At 38.5% G+C, this 25,951-nt stretch overlaps 1 protein-coding gene across 5 annotated transcripts; it reads left to right on the top strand.

Annotated features, from left to right (window-relative positions):
* The first annotated feature begins 4,431 nt into the window (after window positions 1–4,431).
* On the top strand, window positions 4,432–24,181 carry TTLL1 (TTL family tubulin polyglutamylase complex subunit L1). 5 transcript variants are annotated; one of them, XM_085324493.1, is made up of 10 exons: window positions 4,432–4,516; window positions 9,378–9,494; window positions 11,432–11,640; window positions 13,612–13,738; window positions 14,842–14,976; window positions 15,146–15,254; window positions 18,019–18,162; window positions 19,982–20,068; window positions 21,191–21,354; window positions 22,923–24,181. In XM_085324493.1, exons 2-10 carry the CDS (start codon window positions 9,382–9,384, stop codon window positions 23,050–23,052), a joined length of 1,218 nt encoding a protein of 405 aa, XP_085180619.1. In that variant the 5' UTR covers window positions 4,432–4,516; window positions 9,378–9,381; the 3' UTR covers window positions 23,053–24,181. The 5 variants fall into 5 exon arrangements, with proteins under 5 accessions (XP_085180619.1, XP_085180615.1, XP_085180616.1 ...); XM_085324489.1 differs by having other exon boundaries at window positions 13,558–13,738; XM_085324490.1 differs by lacking the exon at window positions 4,432–4,516 and adding an exon at window positions 5,163–5,244 and having other exon boundaries at window positions 13,558–13,738.
* The last annotated feature ends 1,770 nt before the right edge of the window (window positions 24,182–25,951 follow it).

Below are 25,951 nucleotides of genomic sequence, written 5' to 3'. Positions count from 1 at the left end.
CGCGCGCTCCGCCGGCCGCCATGAGCCGGGCAGCGCTGTGGCCGTTGCGGCGGTTGTGGCCGTTGCGGCGGGGACCGCCGTGACCGTTAGGGCCATCGGGGCGACCGCCCGGGTCGCCGTATCGAGGCCGGGGGGAGCCGAGCTGCCGGTGGCCGAGAAGGGGTGCAGCAGGGCCGGGAGGGACGGCGGGGCTGATGGCGGGGGTGCCCCTCTTCCCAGCCGGCACGGCGTGGTTTCGCTTTCTGTGGTGATCCGGGCTGCTCCGGAGCCCTTTGGGCTTCGCCTCGCGCTTTGCTTTCTTTAAAAGCCATCTTTAAAAACTTCCAAGCATTGCAGTTGTTTTTGGCGCAGGGGGAGCGGGCTTTCCTCAGAAGACCTCTCGGGCAACGCATTTAGTTCAGCGTATCTGCGTGAGGTGCACGTCCCTGGCAGGGACTTGTGGAAAAGGTGCAGGCAGAGAGCGGGAAAAAGCCTGGCGGCCTGCAGTCCCCCTGGCTGGGCAGGGCGCAGTTTGCGAGSGGTTAAAGGGAGGCAGCTCCGAGACCCCACAGACCTCTTGCCCAGAAGGTTTAGTAAGGTCATGGCACTTACAGATGTTTTTCTTTCRTGTGCATTGATAGCAGCATGCTGAATGATTCAGTCGTTATCGCGGATTGCTAGAGAGCAGAGTTTACTTCAGAAGGGCTATAAAGACCCAAACAGAACTATTGCTCCAGGCTTTATAGTCCGGTCAAACAGGGGACTTTATCGGGCAGACAGCGGACTTTGCCCTCTCTATATAGTATGATATCATCTGTGTTAGTGAAGGTAAACAGCACAAGAGGCAAAACAAGCAGCAGAGAGAAGAGAATCCTGCCTGAAGCTTGGATGTTCATACATGCCTCTGTTTTTTCATGTAAAAAGTGCTTGGATATATGTTATGTAAATCATTTCTTTTTGCACTATGTATAAGAATCTTCCTTGTAAAACAGCTATTTTTCCATCATCTTCCAAGCTCTGTTAGCCAGGTTTACTCATCTATAAAGTGAACATAATAATGCTTATCTTCAAAGTGATACTGAGGACTGTGTGGTGAAGATTGTGTGTACGTTTATACATGCAATATGCTAGATGAAAATTGCCTCGAAAATACAATCTAATAACAGGGAAATTAACCTTAGTAGTATCTCTTCTTGTTAATAACGTCAAGATTTTGTCCTCTTTACCATTTCTGATATTTTATTTTTTTGTTAACTTTTATTTTTTAAATTTTAATCTTTTGTTTCAAATCACTCATAGTCTCCTGCCTGAAACTATGCTTAATTTTAAACATACAGGTAGTCCTACTTACACCAGTGAGTTGACTTATGCTTAAAATATAATATGCAAATGTCATTGTAGGATTGATCTCTACCACAAAGATAGCACACTGATGCTGTTACAGTACTTCCTGATACAATAATAGTAAATATTATCGAGCTGTTCTCAGATCCTCTGTGACTTCCCTAAGAGACCTAAAAAAAGAGAACAGGCCCTTGTTGGAACTAGAATGTTACAAAATGGAAGTACATATAATAATAGAAATGAGAACATCTCTTATTAGCTCTTAGCTGTGATATAATACTGTCACTGTCATTTTCAGAGATTGCCAAACATCTGATTTTTATACCATGCAACTGTAACTTTGATCAGGACTGCTGAATTAAAGATTGTCACATGAAAATACCTTTTTGTGTTCTTAACAAATTGTTTAATGAATTTAAAAAAGGTGATATTTTAACTTTCTCCTGAAGCATGACAGATGCCAGGACAAAAAAGGATTGCTACTGACTCAGTTTCACTTTTCTAACTATCAGCTGTCCTAGGAGATGATACACTTTCTTAGTTTAGAGAGAGCTGTGAAGGTTGCTCTATGCTTCTGTTCTGTTGCCAGAGATATTGTGGTGTCAGGAAATTTCCGCTGCACGTGACTCAAGGAAGATACACTGTGTTTTGTAGCTGCTTTTGTAGTTAAACTAGAAAATATTCAATAGTTTCTTCTGGTTATATGAATTATTAAATTTAACTATTTATTTGTAGTTGCATCCTTGAATCTGAGCCTATTACAATAGGATCACAGGGTATTTCATAAAATGTATTTATAATTTTCAGATGATTTGGGGAATTAGGGATTTTAGAGAATATAAATCGTAATAGTTATGTGTTGTATGCCACCACATGGCAAACAGTTATCTTATTTCAGCTACTGTCTGATTATACTATTTTTTTTATAAATTTACTTATCTTACAGAATTAATAATTTATTTTACTTATATTTTTCCCTCTGGTAGTCTTCACATCTATACAGTCCTTTATGAAATAACTTAATGTTTTGTATGACCATATCACAGTATCTCAGTAATCCTCAGAATGTCTGATGTCTTAAAATGTCTTGGGAAAACTTTTCTATGCATAAACCAGGCTTCTCTATGCAGACATTAGTGTTGTAACTTTTATGTACTATTTTTTTTCTCCCAGTTTTCACTGAAAATTATAGTTGTTATCCTTTTAGGAAAATATCCACACACTTCTTCAGAGCAACATAATTACGAAAAAAAAGCATTCCTATATGTGTATTATGAAGGACTTCTAACCTTATACATTGAATGAGGGACTGGAGCTTTGGCACTGGAATAACCCTGACTTGATAGGTACTCCGAAGAACAGCAGGGGTGTTTCGTTGTGCTCTGAGCCCCTTGCAAAACTCCATTACTTCTGATCCATTAGCACAGCAAGAAGCACAGAGACCAGGAGCGTGAAGGTAACGTACGTGGCCACCGGACCTCCCTGCGTGCAGGAGGACCACGTTGGGCCTGGGCCCAGCAGAGGCACAGCAGCGGCTGCCCGAAGGTGGTGGCAGGTCCCCTTGGGGGCTGAGTGGGACCCACGGCTCCCATCCCACAGTGGCAGCCCTGCTCCTTGCACCCTGGCTCCTCTGCTCCTTCTCGCAGCTGTTGCCGTGCCAGAACAAGGCTCCATGCGGCTGCATCGTCAGCGCATTGGGAAATACATCCCGACAGCAGCTAGCCCAGGAAGCAGGGTTGGTTTTATTGCAGCTCACCCRTCCAGGTCTCTCAGTGACTGGACAAGAGGTTACGCTAAGCCGGAGGCCAGGGAGAGCAGGTGATGGCTGGGAGGYGCCTGGCATCGTGGGCAACAGGGGTTCACGTTGAATCATAGAATCAGTAAGGTTGGAAGGGACCTCTGGAGATCACCTGGTCCAACCCTTCTGCTCAAGCAGGGTCACCTACAGCATGTTAGACAGGGTTGCATCCMRGCGGGCCTTGAAGAGCTCCAGAGAARGAGACTCCACAATCTCTCTGGGCAACSTGGTCCAGTGCTCTGTCACTCTCACAGGAAAAATTCCCCCTCACATTCAGGTGGAACTTCCTGTGCTTCAATTTCTGCCCATTGCCTCTTGTCCTGTCACATGGGCAACTGAAAAGTTTGTCCCCGTCCCCTTGACACCCTCCCTTCAGGTACTTAAACACATTGATAAGATCCCCCCTCAGTCTTCTCTGCCCCAGGCTAAAGAGGCCCAGCTCTCGCAGCCGTTCCTCATAGGGGCAGATGCTCCAGCCCTCTGATCATCTTTGTAGCCCTACGCTGGATTCTCTCCAGTAGCCCCATGTCTCTCTTGTACTGGGGAGCCCAGAACTGGACACAGTAATTGAGATGAGGCCTCCCCAGGGCTGAGTAGAGGGGCAGGATCACCTCCCTCGACTTGCTGGCAACAGTCTTCCTAATGCAGCCCAGGAGACCATTGACCTTCCTGGCCACAAGTGCACAGTGCTGGCTTGTGGTCAATTTGTCATCCACCATCACTCCCAGGTCCTTCTCTGCAGAGCTGCTCCCCAGCAGGTCAGCCCCCAGCCTGTACTGGTGCCTAGAGTTATTTTTTCCCTAAGTGCAGGACCCTGCACTTGCCCTTGTTGAACCTCAGGAGGTTCCTCTCCACCCAGCTCTCCAGCCTGTCCAGGTCTCTCTGAATGGCASCASAGCCCTCWGGKGTATSAGCCACTCCTCCCAGCTTGGTGTCATCAGCAAACTTGCTGAGGAGGCACTCTGTCCCCTCATCCAGGTCATGCAGGTTGGCTGAAGCTCTTGAGGGAAACCGGCTCTTCCAGGAAGGCTCCGGGCGCTGATGCCTGCCGTCCTAACGGTGCGGCTGCCCGAGGGCGCGGGGTTACGCAGCCRTCGCCGCAGTCACGCCGCCAAGAGCGCCGAGCTCAGCGGCTGCGGCGCCGCGCACCSCTCCCTCCCCGCGGCCGCCATGTCGCGGCCAGCGCTGCACGCCAGGGGGCGGGGCCGCGACCAGGGGGCGGGGCCGCGGCACGTCTCTCTAGCAACCGAGGCCCCGCCCTCCTCCGGAAGTCCCGCCTCCCATCGCGTCGCCGTTGCTAGGGAGCGGTGGCGGAAGTGGCGCGACGGGGCGGTGGCCGCTATGGGGCCGGGGGGAGCCCGCGGCGTGTGAGGGGCGGCCCCGCGGCGCCGGCAGGTGAGAGCGGGCCGTCCGCCCCGGCCATCCCCTCCTCTGCCCCGCGCTATCGCGACAGCCCGTGGGATCGCGACACGGGGCAGGGGGAGGGGTCCCTCCCTGTCCGCCGGGCCCGGGGACGGGGGGGAGGAGGAGGAGGCGAGGCCCTGTCCCTGCCTGCAGCTGTCGCGACATGGCGCTGCATGTTACTGTGCSTCTGCTCATCCCGGCCTTTCGCCCTAGGGTTTCTAGCAATTCTCAGGCGAGCTTCTGTGTCGGCTTGACTCATCATTTCTGTCGGCGTTAGTTACAGCTCTTTCGCTTTGCATCTCCTTGTTGCCCGGTGTCTGCAGTTCTCCTGTTATGCGGTGTAAAGGGGTGTATGTGATCTGCGTGAGTAGCTGTAGCAGTGGTGGCAGCTCCTAAGAAAAATGTTGTGGGGGTGCTGAGTCTCACCACCACCTCCTAAGTTTTGCCAGTCATGTGATGGGGCAGGAGGCCCTCACCTATGATTAGGCTGCTGCCAGGTGTCCTTCGGTTTATTTGGTCTTGCTGGGACCAGTGTGCAGTAAACACTGTTTCAGAGAAGTGTCAGGTCTGTCGTGCCTGTGTTACAAATCTGTTGTTTCCTAGGTAGGAAGTGTAGTGTCCTGAGAAGGATTTGACTTAGCCTACCATATGCAAAGGCAAGGCTGCCTTGACTCTTGACATTTACAGGGCTCAAGGCTCTTCCTGGACTTTTGCAAAAGGTAAGGTTTTCAGCTGACCCCAGCATTTTGAATGCTGGGGTTATCTCATCAGACTATCTCAGAATACCTACTTGCAGATTAGAGGATTCCTACAGAAAACTAAGTTGGACTAAATTATATTATTCATAATTATTAAATTTTCTGTACAACTTAATGTGTTATTTTCCTGTGACTTCTTGACTGCAGGTATGCAATTAAATTATGTAAAATCACAAGATTTTATTTACAGACCAGTTAAATAGCTATTAGTTAGATAACTAAACTATTCACATAAACCAATTTTCAGTCTTCCATTGCCAATCCTCTTGTAGCAGCAGGGATCTGTAAGGACTGAAGTTCCCAAAACAGGAGAAGAGTGATGCTCTTGTAAGTTTTCATTTGTGATGGAAGTTCATTTCAGTTTTTAGCTTTGATTTAGCTTAACTTCTAATGTGACCTTCCTGTGAGTGACTACACTGGAATTGTTCTGTTGGGATTTTCTCTGGCTTCTGAAATCAAACTGCGCAGACTTTGGGAATAAGGTAGCAGAGTTAGTCGTGGAGCAGTCCCACCTTCTACCAGAGAACTGTTTTGCTGATCAGTACACACAGTCTTTCAGGATTCCTTGCCATAGGATATATTGAAATAATTGTGTATTGAAATAAAAGACTCTATAGGAAAAAAACTGTGACAGTTTCTTTTTAACTTTATTTTCAGAAGTTATTTTATTACAGCAATGGCATGAAGTAGCTAAAGCGCAGTTTCTGGATGACAAGCTGCACTTCTAATGCTTACTGCAATTTTGTGATCTCTTTTATCTGATGTGGTAGGTGAGGAGCGATGGTATCAGGCAAAGATGCCTGGGTCATGTGAGGGACGCATACAGGTTTAGGATGTACCTTCTGGCAGTTGTCCTTTGAGCCAGGGTCATTGCTGCCTTTGGTTTATATCCACTCTTTCCGGTAGCAATAGAGCATCAGTACCCGTTCTGGGCGCTAGGAGTCGTTTTGTTGGTACTGCTAGTGCACAGAGATGGCATTAACTGTTGCATCCCAGAGTAGAAATGAGTTTGCAGCATTAGGAGTGCTGGCAAAGTAGCCCTGCTTGTGGCAAGTGAATTCTTAATCTTTGCCAAGCTACAGTGACATGCTAAAGACAGATGCACACAGCTACGTAAATCTGATGCAGYGTTTCTGGAAGTACAAGCCCTGAGGAGAATGTAGCTTGTGTACTGAGGATGCTGGGGTGAGACAAGCTTGAGAAGTAGGGAGCAAGATTAGAGTCAGGTRGCAGAGAGGCAGGTATAAAACTGAGACTAGAGGGAGGTGTGGAGTGTAGTTTTTAAGATTTTTTTTTCTAATGTTTCGGTAGTATGTTTATTTAATGCTAGTATAGCATTTAATGCATTTTTTGGAGAGAAGTACAATTCTATTCCAGGCTGTTTTATCCCTGAACTTTTAAAACCACAAGATTGTGTCTGGTACTAATGAGTYACTTATTATGAATCATAGATATTTCAGTATAAATAGATTAGTCCCTTTATTTCATTTATTTTTGGTTTGGTAGTATCTAAAAGGTCTAGTGAAAGATTGTGACCTTGCAGAACTAAGTGTTGTTTAAGCACAGAAAAAAGACCTTGAACCTACATATGCTCTTCCCTATCTGTCTTACTAAAGGTTGATTTCAACTTGACTTGCCAATGTAAATAAAAATAAGTGTGCCTAAAACTCTTCAAGATCAAAGTCTAATAGAAAAAATCTGTGCCTTGTGTAGTTTTGCAATTTAAATCGAATAGTCAGGAAAAAGAGTGAGCACTATATAATGAACTGTGCCTTTCAAGAAGAGAGAAACTGTAGGGGTATTGGCTTGCCAGCTGATGTACATCTATATCTAGTCCAGAAACTGAAGACGTCTTGAATTCCAGTCCAATAGTTTGGTTGCAGAAATTATATTAATTACATTAATTACCTTTGTTAATTTCATTACTACATTAGTAAAGATAATTTGAAGTTTTAACTGGCTTTTCAACTGAAAATTTTATGTAGAGGGAGCAGTAGATGGTGTTACGTGCATATGTAACTCCACTCTCTCCCACTTCCTTGCCTGACATGTTTTTTGTTCTCGAGAGAAGCATGTGCCAAAGAATGTGCTTTTGGCTCGAAGTGCAGAGCACGAATTGATCTCAGTAGCTTTCAAACTAACTCATAGATTCTCTCCTGAATCAGCACTTTTCTGTAGTGAAAGCTCACTGGGCATCAAGTTTAAAGCTAATTTATGGAGCGTACTGCTGGAAGACTAAATAGCAATATTGAAACTGCCAAGCTACAGCGACATGCTAAAGACAGATGCGCACAGCTACATATATCTGATGCAGCATTTCTGGAAGTACAAGCCTTGAGGAGAATGTAGCTTGTGTACTGAGGATGCTGGGGTGAGACAAGCTTGAGAAGTAGGGAGCAAAATTAGAGTCAGGTGACAGAGAAGCAGGTATAAAACTGAGATTAGGCGTTGGTAAATCTAAGAGGGAATTTGGAGGTATGGAGTGTAGCTGTCTGCCATTTACTTTATCAGTGTTATCACTTGCTTATTAGTATATGTTTGTTAGCTTGCTTAATGGTTGAGTATTAAAATCATCAGACCTAGATCCTAGGAGGTGGGGCTCTAGCACCTCTTTAGAAACTGGGTAAATGTGTTGAAAATTGTATGTGGCACAGTGCTCAGTCCACCCCAGTTTGGTTGTAGGTTTCTGCCACTAGGCTGCATATGCACGAATGGCAGCGTGTTTGAACTTATTTCATTGCCCCCACCTTCACTGTAATTGCATTAATCTGTGATACAGAGTAATAGTTTTCAAAGCTGAGTGTGCAGAATGTAATTGGATGAGGAGATGCAGCGTGAAGGGGATCCTGCCGATCCACCTTGGTGAAGGAGAGCACAAGCAGGTTAGTGCTGAGTGAGTGCCTACCGCTGTCAGAGACGCTTCAGCCTGCCATTTAGAGAGGTAGCAGCTGTGGGTGCTTCTCCCTGGCTTGGCTAGTCCTCATGTGTGGTCAGTGCATTTGTTGTCCACTTCCACCCTGTTAGCATAAGCTGAACCAGGAGAGGTTCAGGCTGGATATAAGGAAAAACCTTTTCCCCACGAGGACGGACAAGCAGTGGGGCAGCATGCCCAGAGAAGCTGTGCTATCTGCACCCTTGGAGGTTTTCAAAGTGCAGCTGGATAAAGCCCTGAGCAGCTGGGTCTGACCTCACAGGTAACCCTGCTTTGAGCAGAAGGCTGGTTAAGAGACTTCCTGAGGTCCCCCCATTCCAACCTGAGTGAGCCTGTGATCCCAACAGAAGTAAAAGACTGAGAAGTAGGAGATCTAATGTAGAAAGTGACATCTAAAAGTCAAGAATTGAAAAGCAATTTGCAAGGACTGTTTTAACAGCCTTAGGTTTGGGAAATCCTGCTATCAAGGGTTTAATAACATCAATACATCCTCCCTACTGCTAAAGCAAGCGGCAAAGTCATGGTTGCATRAAATACAGAAAAGACAACAAAAAGATGGGAACATTGTTTTGATTCTTTTCTGTGTAATTTAGTAAATTGTGATTCTTGATAGAATGTTTATAGGATTTCTCTTGGAAATGTACTTTTTGTGTCTACAGTTAGTGACTGTAGACATCTGTAAGAACTCTCCAACTTCAAAACAGACCCTCAAACCATGTTTACATATAAGTCTTGATCTGAAGCAATAAAATGTCTGTGCTCTACACTTTGTTCTGGAAACGTTACTACCAAGTAAGTGTATGATACTGATTTCTGTCATTGGTGTACATTAAGGAGAYGCTCGAGCTGTGTGCCCACTCATAAAAGGTGGATTAGCTGGAAAGATCCTTGTAACTATGAAAGATGAAGTATGAAAGATCCTTGTAACTGGTGTTGCTTCTGTTTGTGGTTGTCCAGCTGATAAATATAGGTTTCAGTCTGAAACTAAGACATTGCTTTCCTCAGTTTTAAATTGATATACTACTTCCATCTTACTTAAGCTAAAATGCTCTCTAGATGCCTCTTTTCCTCCCCTGCAATTCTCCTGATTTGTGTTCTCCCCTTTTGTTTTCTACTTCACATTTTAAAACTTTATTTTACTAACAAGTTGATTCTGTTTTAGGATAATGGCAGGAAAAGTGAAGTGGGTAACTGACATAGAAAAATCTGTTCTGATAAACAACTTTGAAAAAAGAGGCTGGATTCAGGTGGCAGAAAATGAAGACTGGAATTTTTATTGGTAAGTACGTTAATTGGTGAAGTATTTTAATATCCTATGCTAATCCTTTAGTGGTATAACAAAATGCGTATTTAAAAATAAGATGCACAAACTACGATTAATTTAGTACAGTGCTCCTTAGAGTGTAATATTGTTTCATTGCTCCTGTAATTTCTTATAGCATTCCTGGTCCTCMATTCAGATTTGTATGGGTAGGTTGCTGTATCTGTGCAGGCCTGCTGAAATCATTAGGATTCCTCAGGGTACAAGGTCCTATCTGCATGGGTTCATTCCCATGCTGTTGACCTCAGATATCTTTGTGATTTGCCAGAGATTTTGTCCAAGAGTGGAAAATCACTACTCTATCAAAATACCAAATCGTTTCTGGGAATAGGAATTGTAAAAACCCCAAGGGAAAGGCTGTGTTCTCTGTGGGTTTGGTTTGTTCATGTGTTTGGTTTTTTTTGAATGTGATACCTGATTTCACTCAAACTTACTGTACGTAGTAAGMAGAGTTCTTCTGCTACTATTGGAGAGGGTTTATGGCCTGAGGAATCTTTGTATGTATCTTTTCCAGAGCTTTCCAACTATATAACTTAAGTGCAAGGATCCAAGAATACAAGGTAGTTATATACAATATTCCTTTATCAAATTGACATAGACTTGCCCTGTTACTAGAGCGCGATCTCTTTTAACAAAGACCTCAAGAATTGTACTTTCCTTCTCCTTCACGATAAAGGGTTGTGTGGAGACTGATTATTCAACATCTTAGTGCTGAGAGTGAATGATGGAATTTAATCAAGATAATGGTGAATATAGGAGAATCACAGAATGATGTATCACAGAATAAATAACCTGCCTTTTTATTTGGTGCAATATTGTCTTCAAATGCAATAATCTATTAAAGATAAGGCCAGTATTTATTTAAGTAAACCAGTATAAACCAGTATTTATTTAAGTAAATTGAGCAATTTTTATTGTCCTCTCCAAATACAACGGAATGGCAGTTTATATTGCAAAATTTGTATTTTTTGTTAACAAATGATTTAAATTGGTAGGATTCTAGTAATCTACTCATGCTTTTGGAATGTGWTTGGGGAGAAGTGTGGGGGAACAGGACATTCGTAGGAACTGTTGTGTGATAGCTATTTAGTTATTTCTTTTTTCCTAAAAATAATGTAGCATACTGGAAATGTAAGAATATTTCCTGAATGTCATCAATGTAAGAGCTCTAATACAGAAAATTCTACATATCTATGGCTTTGCTCTTATAAAAGGGAGAACTGATTTGATGACTTCTCACTGATCAGAGTAGCACTCTGATCTGGCATTTACTGTTTTCCTTATAAGAGCTCTGAATCACAATACTCAATGCGTAGGCTTGAAGTCTTTTGGAATCCAAATAGCAGATAGTGAGTAGGAGGTTGTTTTTTTAGGTTTTATATATATATATATATATATAAATATATATATATATATATATATATATATATATAAATTAAAATAAAAAAATATATATAAAAAATAAAAAATATATATATATTTATATATATATATATATTTATATATATATATATTTAAGCTGGGTTTCCAGGGAATGAAGTTATAGATTTAGAAAGATGCTACTGTAGCATTTGGGTGCATATTAGTCCTTTTTAGGCTCCGCTGGGGGGTTGACCTAAGTATCAACGAGCCAGCATCTTGCAAGAGCCAGGGTGTAAGCTGCCTTTTTTCACCATCTGCCCCAGTTTCAGTAGGGATCAGTAAAACCTGTGGTATGATTTAATTTGGCTTTAGTAATAGAGGTTTGGGGTATGTTGGATTGTCACTACAGCAAGATATTATACCATACAGAGAGGAAAAAATTTGAAGTGTAAATAACAAATAATAGAAATTTCAGCTTTGTCCTGAGTTGTATTTCTTGGGAGAACTTATTAGACATCTGTCATTTCTTTCAGGATGAGTGTACAAACCATCAGAAATGTTTTCAGTGTGGAAACTGGTTACCGCCTTTCTGATGACCAAATTGTCAATCATTTCCCAAACCACTATGAGCTGACCAGGAAAGACTTGATGGTGAAGAATATCAAGCGATACAGAAAGGAACTTGAAAAAGAAGGGAGTCCTCTTGCAGAAAAGGATGAAAATGGGAAATATATTTATTTAGGTATGTTGTTCTCACTATCAGCCTTAGTTGTTTCCTGCACGGTCAATAACCTGTTGGCCTTGTAACTTTAGACAGTAGTAGAACAACACAGTAATGTACAAATTATTCTAATTTACACRTTGCTGCTTCAGTGCAATGCAGTCAGTAAGAAAATCTACTGCTTGTAAAACTGCAGGCAATGAAAGTTGTCTGTTTTTAACAGGTTGCTTTTGGAGACCTGTCTAAAACCAATATGTATCTGAATCATCACAGGGAGGTAATTTAGTTGGAGCCCCCCTTTTTTTTAATGGAAATGGAATTGAATTAGCTTTGCTGTGCATAAAGCTCTGAACCTTTAATGTGTTAGAACATTAAAGTGACTGTCTTCAAATGCTCTAGCACTAACTGTCAATTAAATAGAATAAAGTGTACTCAGTACTAACATTGTTTGCTTCATTCTGCAAGTATAAGAGCTTCCTTTCCTCCTCTTCCTTCCTCTCAGATCTGCCACTAGAGAAAAAAAGAAACAGAAGGARAGGGAAAATGATGCAAATAGCAATAGTGAATATTTCATATGGACTATTACATTTTCAAACCTCTTCACAAACCTTGCTTTAGGAGATAATGGCTAATATTTTACAAATTGAAAGAATTAGAGGGGGTGGAACTTGCTTAAGATTTTTTTTGAAATTAGACACAAATCGGCAAAAAATATTGAACACTTCTCTTTCCCTGTCATATCAYCACAACAGTACAGCCTGCTTCCTCTACTTTGTGATTAGTAGTAGTCAGTAGTACTCAGGGAGGAGCACAAATCCAGTTTTTAGGTATGGAAGTTCTGTTTAGGCTTGGTTTTATAAGTAGTAAAGTCCTTAAAGCAAGCTATGCTTACCAATGCAACATTAACTGCAGTGATCATGAAATGATTATTTTAAGTGAAATGATTATTTTAAGATATACCAAAATAGGTTTGTAAATTTTCTTTTAATGAAGGAAAACTTTGGAATTAAGGTACTTAGCAGTAAAATCAGTAGTGGAACTGAAAGGCTCTGGAACAAAGCTCCAGAACAGAAGAGCTGGAGTTTCTTTGATGCAAAAGTGAAAAAAAAATGCACCTGGAAATTTTGTACTGGAGTGAAAACTAAAATAAAAGTTTTGCAGAAGGGTACGGACAGAACTGAGTGAACAAACTCTTTAGAAGAGAAATTTAGGGGAAGCTGGGGRTCAAGTGATGACTGCTAGAAAATAAAATGATAAAAAAATCATAGATGGGRGTAGAAAGTTTTCTTGGAGGTCTGAAAGCACTGAAATGAAATAAAAATGGGAACATGTTAAACTGACTTACATCTTGGAGAAATGAACTTAAAAAGTTGTTTAGCCAGGTGAAAATAAAGCAGTGCTGTAAGGATGGGACTGAGAATAATCTTGACTGCAAAAAGCGAGAAATAATTTTCCTCAGATTTGAGTAATTACAGTAATACTGAGGATAGCAGGAAAGGAAGAATGACTAATGGGAGGTAAATATGGAATTAAAAATTACCACATCCAAAGGAGAAGCAACATCAACATTTGGATTTTTGCATGCACAAGTGATGAGATGCTTTGAAGAGTCATGAAAGCTGATGCRCAAAATTGAGAAAGCTTGATTATGAAAATAAAGTTGCAATGGTATGATACTCTCTATCTGCATAGCATTTAAACAGGAAAAAAAAAGATTCAGGTGCATTAGGGTCTGTTAATCTGAAGCTATTGCCAATTATTTGTTTAAGTAAAAGTTACAAACTTGAAGTTAAATAATGTAAAATGCAATGTGAGTTTTACTTGGATCATGGCAGACTAGAAAAGTAGAAAGYCAGCAAATYTTTTCAGTCTATATGTTTGAATATCCTTGTGAGGTGTAGTATCCTTAATCTTGCACCTTTTTTCTTCTTAATTCAGATTTTGTACCTGTTACTTTTATGCTTCCTGCTGATTACAATCTCTTTGTTGAAGAATTCAGAAAAAATCCCTCCAGCACTTGGATTATGAAACCTTGTGGGAAAGCTCAAGGAAAAGGAATATTTCTCATCAATAAACTCTCTCAAATTAAAAAGTGGTCTCGAGACAGCAAAACATCTTCGTAAGTGTTGCAGAAAAAACAAACCGCAAATTATACTTTCTATAATCAGATGCACTATATCAACATGCTGATTGTTTGATGCACGGGAGAAGTATTCCATTTATCACCGTGTCATTAGTAGTTAGTTTTACATTTAATCTCTGCTACTGGACTTCCTCCGTCAAATATGTCTTAATGCAATTCTGGTGGAGGAGGTACAAGCAGCTGTTCAATTATGTTCTATAAATATACTTTTAATATTGTGGGGGGAAAAATGGACAAAAATAAATTGTTCTGCTTCATGGTACTAAATAACAGGAAGTAAGAGAAAAATCTTCCCCTGGGCAATTTGAATCATGATTTTATTTAATATGCATTAATTCATTTTTTAAATTCGTATAATGAAGGAATGCCCTTATATGAAGAAAATATTTCCAGTTTGGAGCAGAAAGTAATATAACTAATGTTGATAATCTACATTCATGTGGAYGAAACAGGCTAGCTACTAATGTTTTGTCTAACTAGTAAAAGTTTTGCTCACACAACTGATACCATTTTTTTCCTGTCATTAAGTGGCTGCTGAATTTTCAGTTCAGTCATTCTGTCATTCSGTTGAGTCATTTTGTTCTAGTTACCTTGGAATGTGAAGATTGTAACAATCTGAAAATTATCTTAGCTTTTCAGTGGTTTACAATTGCACACCAAGCATAAATGCAAATATTCTAGGAATATAACGCCTTGACTAAAAAGGTAGTATGGTATATGTAAAAGTATAGCAGTAAACTGTATGTACTTTACGGTTCTATCTGAAGTGTGAAAAGCTCTAAGTACTTTGAGGCAAAAACTAGCTTGTAGAACTGCATTCTGAATGGCTCTGAAAGGCTACATTTTAACTTCAAAGCTGCATTTCAATGGGCAATTAATCTTGGTCATCTGCTTTATCTTTTTAGCTTTGTACTATGTAAGCCTGATGCCAAGTGTGTATTATTAACCAGTATAACWTTGTATGTTTTATTGGCAATATGATTAAATATTTCTATCAATCAAAACTTAGACTGCTTCTATAGAAGAAGAAGCTAGCAGAACATGTACTTGTCACATTCTGAAATATGTGTTTTTTTCAGATTTGTATCTCAGTCTTCCAAAGAAGCTTATGTGATTTCTCTGTATATCAACAATCCGTTATTGATTGGTGGAAAGAAATTTGACCTTCGTCTATACGTTTTAGTATCTACATATCGTCCACTGAGATGTTATATGTAAGACTACATATTTATGTTTGTGTTTTGTTACRAAAGGATGTTTAACATAGTCAAAATAATTTTACCTCTGTTACGCAAAAAATTKTAACAAGGACTTGGTACCCTAACATGCTCTTTTCTTATTTCTTGTTGGCATTTAGTATTTTAATTACTTTTTGCATTTAAGGTATAAACTTGGATTTTGCCGGTTTTGCACAGTAAAATATACACCAAGTACTAGTGAACTGGATAACATGTTTGTTCATCTTACAAATGTTGCCATTCAGAAACATGGGGTAAGTGTACTGAGTTCTTAGTGTCTCTTTTATAGCAAGACTAACCTTTTTTTTTAATTGTCCAAAATTTTTGGAATAAAAAGATTTACTACTTATACTTTTTATCATCCTACAAAGTACTTCAACTCGGCTTTGCAAACAAATGAAAAAAAAAAGATTGCAAATCACAAATACGCAATTCAGCACTACGGTAGAATGTAGTTTCTTCAGTATTGGCTTGCAGTAATTGAAAGCAGTATTTTTTTTTCAAGTCTGCTATCATTAAAATGCTAATATGGCACTTAGCAATTGGTTCTGTGAGCAGTGGAATTAATGAAGCCTGGTTCCTGTGTTTTTTTATTTTATAATGGTGCTGAAATATCTCCTGCCTGATCTCCCCTTCCCTCTCCCTCTCCTTCATGTAGTTAATTCAACTTTCTTATTTCCAGCACTTAGGCATCACAGTACCTTCTAGCTCCTTCCTATATCCCTACTTTTATTTCTCTGCATAAGACAGGCAATATGCTGTTGTGAACTTGGAGGTAAATGGTTGCTGACTGACCACTGGTGGCTTCCAACTACATGGGCAAAGACAGTGTTCTGCTGCCTTTCTCTGAGAGATTTTATTTTTGTTTCCTGTAATTGGCCAGTGATGTTCCTAAATCATGTAGAAACTCAATAGCTTTGACAGTGCATGTCTAAATAGGCTGAAATTCACCAGTGAGGAAAAAAAGCTAATGGGTTAGGGCTGACATGAACCGATGGGCATACAGTAACTTGTTTCTTCAGGGAATCCACTTAAAAGTACATTATCATTAACAGATGTCCGTTATTTATAAATAATAAATATATAAATGCCTCAGTTACGGTAATTAATACTCTATTAAGTTGCACTATCTAACTGTGTGTTTTTTATACTTGGTACTTTTAAAAGGAAAGAAAAAAATATATGAAATTGCAAGCTTGTTAAATGTGCCTTGTCTGTTTTTATTCTGTAAGATGTGCAGCATAGCAKAACCCCTTTTACCTGGGCATTCCTGTAACAACAATCTTAAATGTCACTTGCTATGGTAATTATAAACCAGAGTAAATGTCAAAATATGACATTTTTCAGTACTGCAWGTGTCGTCTTAGGTAGACACCAATTTGTGAAGTGTTTCAGGCGTGTTATAATTTGACTGGACRCACTAAAAATTAGTTGTGGAGAAAGCAAGTCCCATGCTACTTAGAGCATAAATAACGGTGCCTTTGCCRGTAGCAGGAACAGGCTAGGCATTTGGTGTGTTGCATATCCTGTTATCATGTACCCATTCTTCATGATCTAAAAAATGGCCTTCAAGAGTTCTCCCAAATAAAAGTAGAGATGAAATAAATTAGTAGTAAAGTCACCTTGAAAGAAGRAAAGACATACAGAAGTGAACGTAAAAGAAGTAACTTTGAAATGTGGGGACATTACTGAATTATTTGAAAAAATATATATACTCATGGTAATATTTGTGGTACAAAATTTGGTTTTGAATTATTATCTTGTCTATAATACAAACAAAATAACAGTAGCTCTTCTATTTAATCATGTTCAATTAGTGATCTTCATGGAGACATCTTACTTTGTTTTGATATTTTTTATTGAATAGCTGTTATTATGCAAAGCTTGAYCCAGTTGTAATCTATTTTAGTTTGAATACTTATTCTCAAAGGCAAAGAGGGTTGAAACTTTGATCTCTGTCCCCTGGCTGGAATCTGTGATCTTAAGACATTTTTCCATGCAGCAAGTCCTGAGAACTATGTCTCAGATTTGTCCAGCATTTCAAATTTACTAAGGGGGAAACTGTAGAAAAAGCCTATAAATAGATAGAGGCTTCTCTGAACTTGTTTTAGAAGAAGAAAAAATTAATTCCTCAGAGAACTATTTTCTACTCTAGGCATTCTTTTTATAATTTAGCAGTCATACAGTTGGTAATTCTTAGAAATGTTCCCAGGAGCATCTTTATACAGGGACAAAGCATACGTCCCAAGAGCTATCTAAGGGCTGAATGCGGATGTCRTATCATTGGTAAAACTACTCTCTGTTTTTGTCTTTCTGTTTAAAGACAACATATTGCAGGGCCTTGACAGCCTCTGAAAAGCAAAAAATATAAGGTAACCTTTTTTCTCCTATTTCAGTAGATCTTAATGATTTTGTTTTTTAGATTAAAATATGGTATTACATGAAAAATTAACCTTTAACAATAATCCAGGTGTAACTGTACTGTTTTCATAATGTAACTGATGTCAGTAGCGCTATTAAGAAGATGCCATGTTTGTCTTTTGAGAAACAGACGAGTTGCATTTTAAATGAATAAATACAGACAAGCACTTTTCAAATGCTGCATTTTTAAAAGGTTAACTTCAGTGAAACTTAGCTATTGTTAATGTAACTACTTCTTCCTCATCCCTAGTGGAGGAAAAAGCCAAATTCTTTCCTTTTACATTTTAAAATGTAGATTTCTCAATCATATTTTACTATGAAGTTTTTAGAGTATAATTTTCTTTTAAGGCAAAATTTATTAMTTGATTTTTGATAAATGATATAAACATATATGGCTGTAATAAAAATGGTTGATAATATAGAGGGCAGTTCAAAGTAAAGCTGAAGCTTGTGTGAAGTTGTAAAATAGAGTRAAAACAGTTTGAGTTTATTTTTAAAGCAATACTTGTATACAAGTGGTCTGCTTATATGAATTAAGGYAAAACTGCTGAGCAAATTCAAAACCTGAAAGACTGAATTAACTCCTTAACTTTTCAGGATGATTACAATCATATCCATGGAGGCAAGTGGACAGTGAGTAACTTGCGTTTGTATCTGGAAAGCACCCGTGGAAAGGAAGTCACAAACAAATTATTTGATGAAATTCACTGGATAATTGTGCAGTCACTGAAGGCCGTTGCAGTGAGTACCGTTTCTGGAATGCTGCCAGTGATAGCATTATGGCTGCAGACTTTCATAACCATGAGCGTGAACTTGCCTTTATTTAAAATACCTCCCCCCACCCCGATAAAGTCTATTTCCTGCTGTTTGAGTGCTGGTGTTGATGGTTTCTGCAGTTCTGTGGTCTCTTGATCTTCCTGAGCTGGGTGAACTCGAATCTTGAGTGGGTGAGCAAGCTATCTGAACATATTAAAGAACTGAATAAATCTCTTGAGGGCTTTGTGAACTATTTAATATGACTTGATACTGCCTTTGTGAATAGCGTTAAGTTCTGCCAAGGCTCATGATGTCATTTCAGCAATAACAAATGTGTCAAAGAAAAAATAGCTCTGGAGGGCAATTTATCAAACAAAATCTCATGGTATTAGTTCAACAGAATTACATAACTCTACTTTCAGCTACATGACTTGCATATAAAAGAGTTATCAGAAACTTCTACTTAAAAARAAAAAAAAAGAAAAAAAAAAAAGAAAAGCAGCAATCAATCTTCTCTGCTTGAGTAACTTTTCAGTGTTTAGGTTATATCCCGTACTTCCATTACAGAGCCGGTACCACTCCATGAATTAGCTGGAATAAGTGAAGAACTCGTTGCCCCCAAAAGGGATTGTCCTGTTCCCAAGTACATGGGCTTGTTATCTCCTGGCACCATCATGAGTTGAGTCAGCTCACTTACCCAACTGAAATCTACTATCTCTTTTTTTTTTTTTTTTTTTCCTACTGAGTTAGTTTTTTGCCAGTTTAATGAGTTGAATTACCTCACTGAAGGTTCAGGAGGACAAGGGAGAGGATGATCCACGAGAGGTGGGGAGTGTGGCTCAGCTCAGCCTCTACTGTGCAACTGAACTTGAAACCAGATGTGGGGGGAAAAGGGAGTTAATCCAAATGTTAGCAGAACCTGAAAAGAGAACAGAAAAAATGTTAAGACTATAGAGAAGGAAATGTTTTGATCAGCTTCAGTACTTCTCTGTCTTTCTGAGAATGGCAAATGTAATGAGAGATCCCCCTCTTTGTTCCCCTCCTGCACTCCCTGAAGAACTGAAAAGCTTTTATTATTAGTGTAGGGGAAGCCATCTCACTAACCTGTTACAAAGGTTTCTTTAAAAGATGTGATGAGATTTGCATAGAAGAAAAGTCTTGGTGTGCGTACTTTCAGTCCTTAATAGATGCTGCTGGAAAACCACTGATGCTCTAGAGAATGAGCATCTAAGCATGGTGCTTGGTCTGTTTTGGCTTTGAGGAGTTGAGCTAATTATAATTTAAAAATGTATCTGGTGATTGTTTGGCCTCAAACTTCTGTATAGTTCCAGCATTATARTAAAAGAAATGTCTTTGAATAAGTCTCCTTTATTCTGAAGTTTAAAGAACTCACGATTTGCGTGAACCTGTGTTATATAAACTTAAAAACTTCCTGATTTTAACCAGTTACTTGAAGGCTTTAAGTATTCTTATTACTTCTACAAAATACAAAAACACTTACTTTAAAGCTGGAAATATGATGGAAAATCAATGTAATTTAGTGCTTGYCATTAATGCAATCATTATTATACTATTCAATTATATTATATTCAATCATTATTATACTATTCAATCATAGCTTAAGCAAAAACCAAAACCAAGAAAGACAATCTTGAACATGCTGGTAAACTTATACTGGAGTTACAACACTAAGAACTGTCATAGGGTATTCATAATCTAATCGCATGTGATTTCTAGCAAAAATAAGTGTGTAATCAGACTACTTACTGAATTGCTGATTTTAGTATTTGCTGTCTTGTTTTAGCCTGTAATGAATAATGATAAACACTGCTTYGAGTGTTATGGATACGACATTATCATTGATGACAAGCTTAAACCATGGCTAATTGAGGTAAAGTTGCAGAAAATGCAGAAATACTTCCTCCTCATCTTCTTGCATGGAATAAAATTAAGTAGGTTATGCAGTCATTTCTCTTTTGAAACAATGTCTTTTATTGCCTAGGTAAATGGATTAGGAAATATGTTAAAAAGTAAAATAGGCCTTGTAATGACCAAGTGACCATGTGCTTTTTGTTTTGTTTCTTTGGTGTTTTGTGGGGGTTGTTTTTGTCTTTTAAATCTAGTTCATCCATATAATTGAASTTCAGAGGCTGCCTAAATATTAGCAGCCTGATTAGATACTGTCTCARAAACTGGAAAACTGGCATTGGCCCAATGGAGCATAATGTCAAATTTGTTAAAACTTAGGGGCTGTCATGGCGTTAGTGTTGCAGGTTGAGAGGAAGGAGAGAAGAAATACACACAGGATAATGGGGATATTTGGAAGGCTTCATGTCTGCATAAATTTCTCTTACTGTATTAACTTTGGATCCATGTATTCAACATTATTTTATCTAGCCCTCTTCTTCCTCAGTCTTATTCCCAAAGATCAAAGGTAAATGAACGTAAACTGTTTATTGTTCTAATACCACTTCTTAGTAATAAATGTGGAAAATAAGGTGTATGTTAAATGAACACTGGTTTGAGACTTAATTGCAACAAGATACAATTTAAGCACTTTGAAAGAGAGAGAGAGAGAGTGTTTTTCTCTTGCTCACAATTTAACAGTAGAGAATTCAGATTAAGGACATATAGGCTGTTTTTCTCCTGCAGATTTTTGTTTGTAACAACTGTGGGAGTCACCCAGGCCAAATGTAAGCACTTAAACTTATGATTTTTGGTATCCATGTAAGCTTAGAAAATAAAACAAGTATCCTTGTCTTGTCAGATTAGCCTCATCTCAACAGAAATCCAAGCTGACACTGCAGTCATGTAGCAGTGTGTTCTTTTGTTTTGAAGTAAAAAGRAAAATGCCCAGTGGGGGATTCCTTCCAATGTCTCTGGAAGTGAAAGAAGTGCTCTGAGATGCTGATTCTTAATTTTCCAAATAGTACATATTGTTATTATACATGCTGTCTGGAGAACTATATGCCACTCAAAAAGTTGATGCTGACATTTTTTTTTTCTTTTATAGGTCAATGCTTCCCCTTCTCTTACTTCCAGTACTGCTAATGATCGTATCCTGAAGTACAATCTTATTAATGACACACTTAACATTGCTGTGCCTAATGGGGAAATTCCAGACTGTAAATGGAATAAATCTCCACCAAAAGAGGTTCTCGGCAATTATGAAGTCTTGTAAGTTTTAACAGTCTTTTATATAAATTCAAATAAATTCTTTTTTTTTTTTTTTTTTTTTTTTTTGTAATATAACTTAGCCCACAGTGATAAGATGAACTTCAATGTGCTGGGAAAAAATGGACACGGAGATACCACTTCATCATCTTTTTGGTGGGGGTGGTGCAATAGCAACTTTGGAGGTATCAGTTTGCRTCAGAGAACGGCTCCTTTGCCTCACCCCCAGGGGAATGTGACTTGTCTGATAAACCTCTGTGCTTACTGAGCTTCTTGCAGCTAGATTTSAGGTACAAAAGTGAGGAAAGTGTTGGTCTTTTACATGTGTAGGACTTGCATTAGATGGAGTGTAATATGTAGATGGTAGTTAAATAGATAAACATTTGTATCAAGTAGCTATAATTTCTCCATTTGTGGAGATGATGCGACTTGACTCTTCAGTTCATGGATGTGATAAAGAGTTGACAGATATTTTTAAACTACCCCAATGTGTTTTACAAAGTAAGAAATCAAGATGATAGATCTTTTTACTATAGGGCGGAAAGCTTTATCTAGGATTGTCTTAGGCAGAGAAATACTGTTTTTTAAATACCATGTTGATTACACAGATTTTAAWATTTTCTGCAAAAATACTCAGATTCTCAAGCATTAGTGATAAAATGGTTCAGTACACTGGAAATGCAGTGATATACCTAGCTGTTCCACTAGTTTCTATCAATCTTAATACTTCTTACATATGTGTTTAACTGTCTTTACTRGTATAAGTGTTGGCAGATTTATGATTTAAATTTTAATGGCTGTTACATACATGGTATCCATGAATACCTATACAATAGCGTAACTAGGTATATATTATGACTGTTTTACAAAATATTGTGGTATTATCTTTTGATAATTATACAAATGCATCTAGAGTCAGYTTCTGCTTGGGATTTAAATAGCAARTGAGGTAAGTATGTATTAAGGTTATCTAAGGCCAAATGGGCTTCTATGTTTGAAGAACTACTTGTCACTGTGGTTAGGTGTTACAAAATACATGTTATCAAACTTAACTTGTTCAACTTAAACACACTATTGTTTGTTCAGCCCATTCTTTCCCTACTCACTCAGTGATGCAATAGTGGATTTTTTTTTTTTTTTTTTAAACACTGCAGCTAACAGTCCTCTGTTTGCTGACAGTTTAGTAAAGTCTGGAGCTGTTGCTTCAGTCTGTTCCTGCTTAACCACAGATCTTTGAAGAGCAGTAGTAAGGAGAATTACAGAAGTACATATGAAATTTCACAAGTGTAAAGTTTCACAATTCAGGAGTTTAACCAAAGCTGCCAAATGTTCCTTTTGTTTTTCATTTTTTAAATGAAAGATTACTGAAGATATTTTAGCTATTCTTTATTGTAATGTCATGTGGTAGTATATTTCCTGAAATAATACTTGTATCTCAAACTATCCATATRTAAACCTATGAATAGAATAGCTTGTATTAGATTTCAATGCTAGATACTAATATGGGAGACCGGCTCTCTTCTGTATAATGAATAGCAGGATAAGGCACTGAATAAACTATCTTATTTTAGATATGATGAAGAGATGGCACAAAGTGATGGGCCTGATCGTGACATGCGAAGTCGTTCTGGACAAACCACTGGAATAAAAGGAAATCGTGCAAGAGATTCAGGAAAGCCTGTACTGACTACCTGGAAGTGATAACAAGATAAAATCAGTGTAAAAGAATAACTCTTGCTTAAATTCAGAGCTGCACTGTTGGTAGGAAGACACAATGAACCAAAATGTGATTCTGTGAACAGATTGCTTTATCTTGCTATGTTACRTGTGAGAATTATTAAATGGGTACAATACAGCCTTTGGAAAAGASATGAAACAAAGCCTCTAAAATCAGGAATTGTACTGGAGATGCACTGAACTGCCAGTTACTGACATATATATTACTATATATGTAATTTCATACTGCGTGTGGTTATATTAGTTTTCTGAAAGCAATGAATTCTATTAAACTTTTAGAAGCATAACTATTTGCACTTTGGAGAAACTAACATTCTTTCAGTAATGATTAAGAGCTTTCTTTAAAGATGACAACTCAAAATGTACATTCCAAAAGAAACTTCTGGCTGTTCTGGATATAATTTATTGTCTAGGAAAACCTATTTCTAATCCTTTGGATAAAGGTAGATTCTGTAAAAGTGTGGTAGTGATGAGCATTATAATAATWTATTGTCACAATGATTTCAGTTTCTTGCTGGTAAGAAATAGGTTAACTAACAAAAATAGCAGTACATGGAGTTGAGGCTATGGTGAGTTAATGCAGCTAATGATTTATAACAAGTATTAAGATCCTAAAAAACAAATCCTTATACGCTGAGAGTCTTTTCTCCTTTTAAATGTTTTGAGTGGCTAAATTTTTAGAGGCAGAAAGTTTCATGACTTGAGGGAATGTTTCACATGCTATATTGATGCATTATTTTACTAGCTATTCATTTTTATTCCAAGATAATAGACATCTTTATAGAAAACCAGACAGATCAACTACATACTGTAAAAAAAAAATCTCATTGCTTGTAGCTGATTTTAAATCCTTACTTGCACCAGAATCTTTTCATGTATTTATGCGTCTATATACTTAAGTACAATGTGGCTGTATATTTTTGTAAATTTTGTATGTACTATAACAAAAATATTGTTGCATCTGGTAAGCTACCTCTAGTAGCTCTGATGTCAAAGGTTGTGATGTTTAGCTACAAAATGTGTAGAGCAAAAATTAAAAATAGGTATGTCAATTTTCTAACAGCATAGTATGTAAATAAATGCATTGGGTCTATGATTGGCTGCTGCTTTTACTTGCAGATCCACCTGTTGTTAGGTAATTATTTATAAATGTAATGTGCAGCTCACACCTTCCTCCACAGTCCCCCCCTTCCTTTGGATGGGGAAGAATTGTTGAGAGAAAGATGAGGGAGGTTTAAAAACTCATAAATATCCAAGTAACCATAATAAACTCTAATTTGGATGCCACTAATGCAGTGATACTCAATCTCTGCCTGCCATAGTGGGCATGCTAAGTAAACATAAACTCTTCAAAAGCCTTGAGTTTCTTGACTGTGTAGAGCAAGCCACCTGCATGACAGAAAACTCCAGTCCCTTTTTTGCTTTTGAAAGCCCTCCTAGAAAGGAAGGTAGCTGCTTGCAAACTGCTTTCATTGGGGCAGTGCTTATGACACTCACTGTGGACCCAATCTGATGAGAGCAGATTGGGCTGAGGGGGCCAGGAGTCCAAATATGTCCTGGAGCTGCCCAGTATCCTCAGACATGGCTTAGGATTCATCCTTGCAATAGATAATGAAATACATAAAATGAATGAGTCTCTCCAAGTGCAGGTCTCGTATTAATTATCTTGTATATTCTGTTTAAATAAAGACCAAAATCCAGCTGATTCTGTGGTCTTCTCACTGGCTTCTCTAATGGCAAGCTCAAGTTGACTCTTGAACTAAGGTTAAGAAAAAAAATTACCATAAAGCTCATCTAAATTCTGGGTCTCATAGCTATTGGGTTTGTTTTTTTTTTTTTTTTTTTGGGGGGGGGGGTCTTTTTAATTCTTTACTGTGAGCCTTGCTTGTATTTTGAACCATGTCAGAGAAGTCAGTATTAAGTAGAGGTACTGTCTAATATTGTATGTTGTGTTAATGATGTGATGTTTAGCAGACAGATATTTCCAGCTTCACCTCTTGACTGCCCCTTACTATCATGTAACAGTATGATAGCCTTAGGAAATAGTAGGCTGTGATAAATAGTATTTTGTAGTATGATTATGTTTCCTACAGATAGGTAACACAATGACGATGTTCTGATAGAAGGAGAATGGAGCTTTCTCTCACTTTGTTTCCTTTCCACTGCTTGTAATTAATTTCTCTAGTAGTCTGGACAAAATACATTATTTAGATCTTGTTACAGCATAACAACACTAGAAAGGCTACAATAGAATAATTGCTCATTCCCTTTCTCTTTTTCTCTCTTTAGGCAGCCTAAAAAGGTGGGCCTTTTTAAGGAAGAGATATATTGAGAAAAGCAGATTCTRTTTAAAAAGTCAACTTTGCATAGTAACTTTTGGCGTATATAGAAGTCATAATACGCTAAAGCAAGCTGCAGTGACGTTATTGATCCTGCCTAAAGTGAAAGCAAAACCTCACCTAGGTTATTAGAATATGTTACTGTAGACAGCTTTGGAGAATAACATTAGCAGATACTTTTTTAACTGCAGTTCCACAATCAACTGAAATTGATGGTACTGTAAAAGTAAATAATCTTGTTCTTTCAAACACATGCTTACAGGTATTTCTCTGAGTTTGCAATAGTGTCTTTGTACGTAGGTAGTGAGTTGAATTAGGGCCCCCAGAACTCAGACTCACAAGACATATGGAATAGGAATGGTATTATTTATAATAATGGTTGTATTGAATAGTGTTATCTAATTGTTTGGGGGGTTCTAATGGTTTGGAAATGGGTCACCTCAGAGCTCATACTCTCATAAAGCAGTGTAATGCATCTCRTAGTACTGACTTGTGAAAACCTGTGATCATATTAAAGTCAGTGA

Source organism: Rhea americana, unplaced genomic scaffold (genome assembly GCF_003343005.1).
Source record: "Rhea americana isolate MKP2758 unplaced genomic scaffold, rheAme1 scaffold_91, whole genome shotgun sequence".
Classification (NCBI taxonomy): Eukaryota; Metazoa; Chordata; class Aves; order Rheiformes; family Rheidae; genus Rhea; species Rhea americana.
This window is presented reverse-complemented; position numbering and strand designations above follow the sequence as displayed.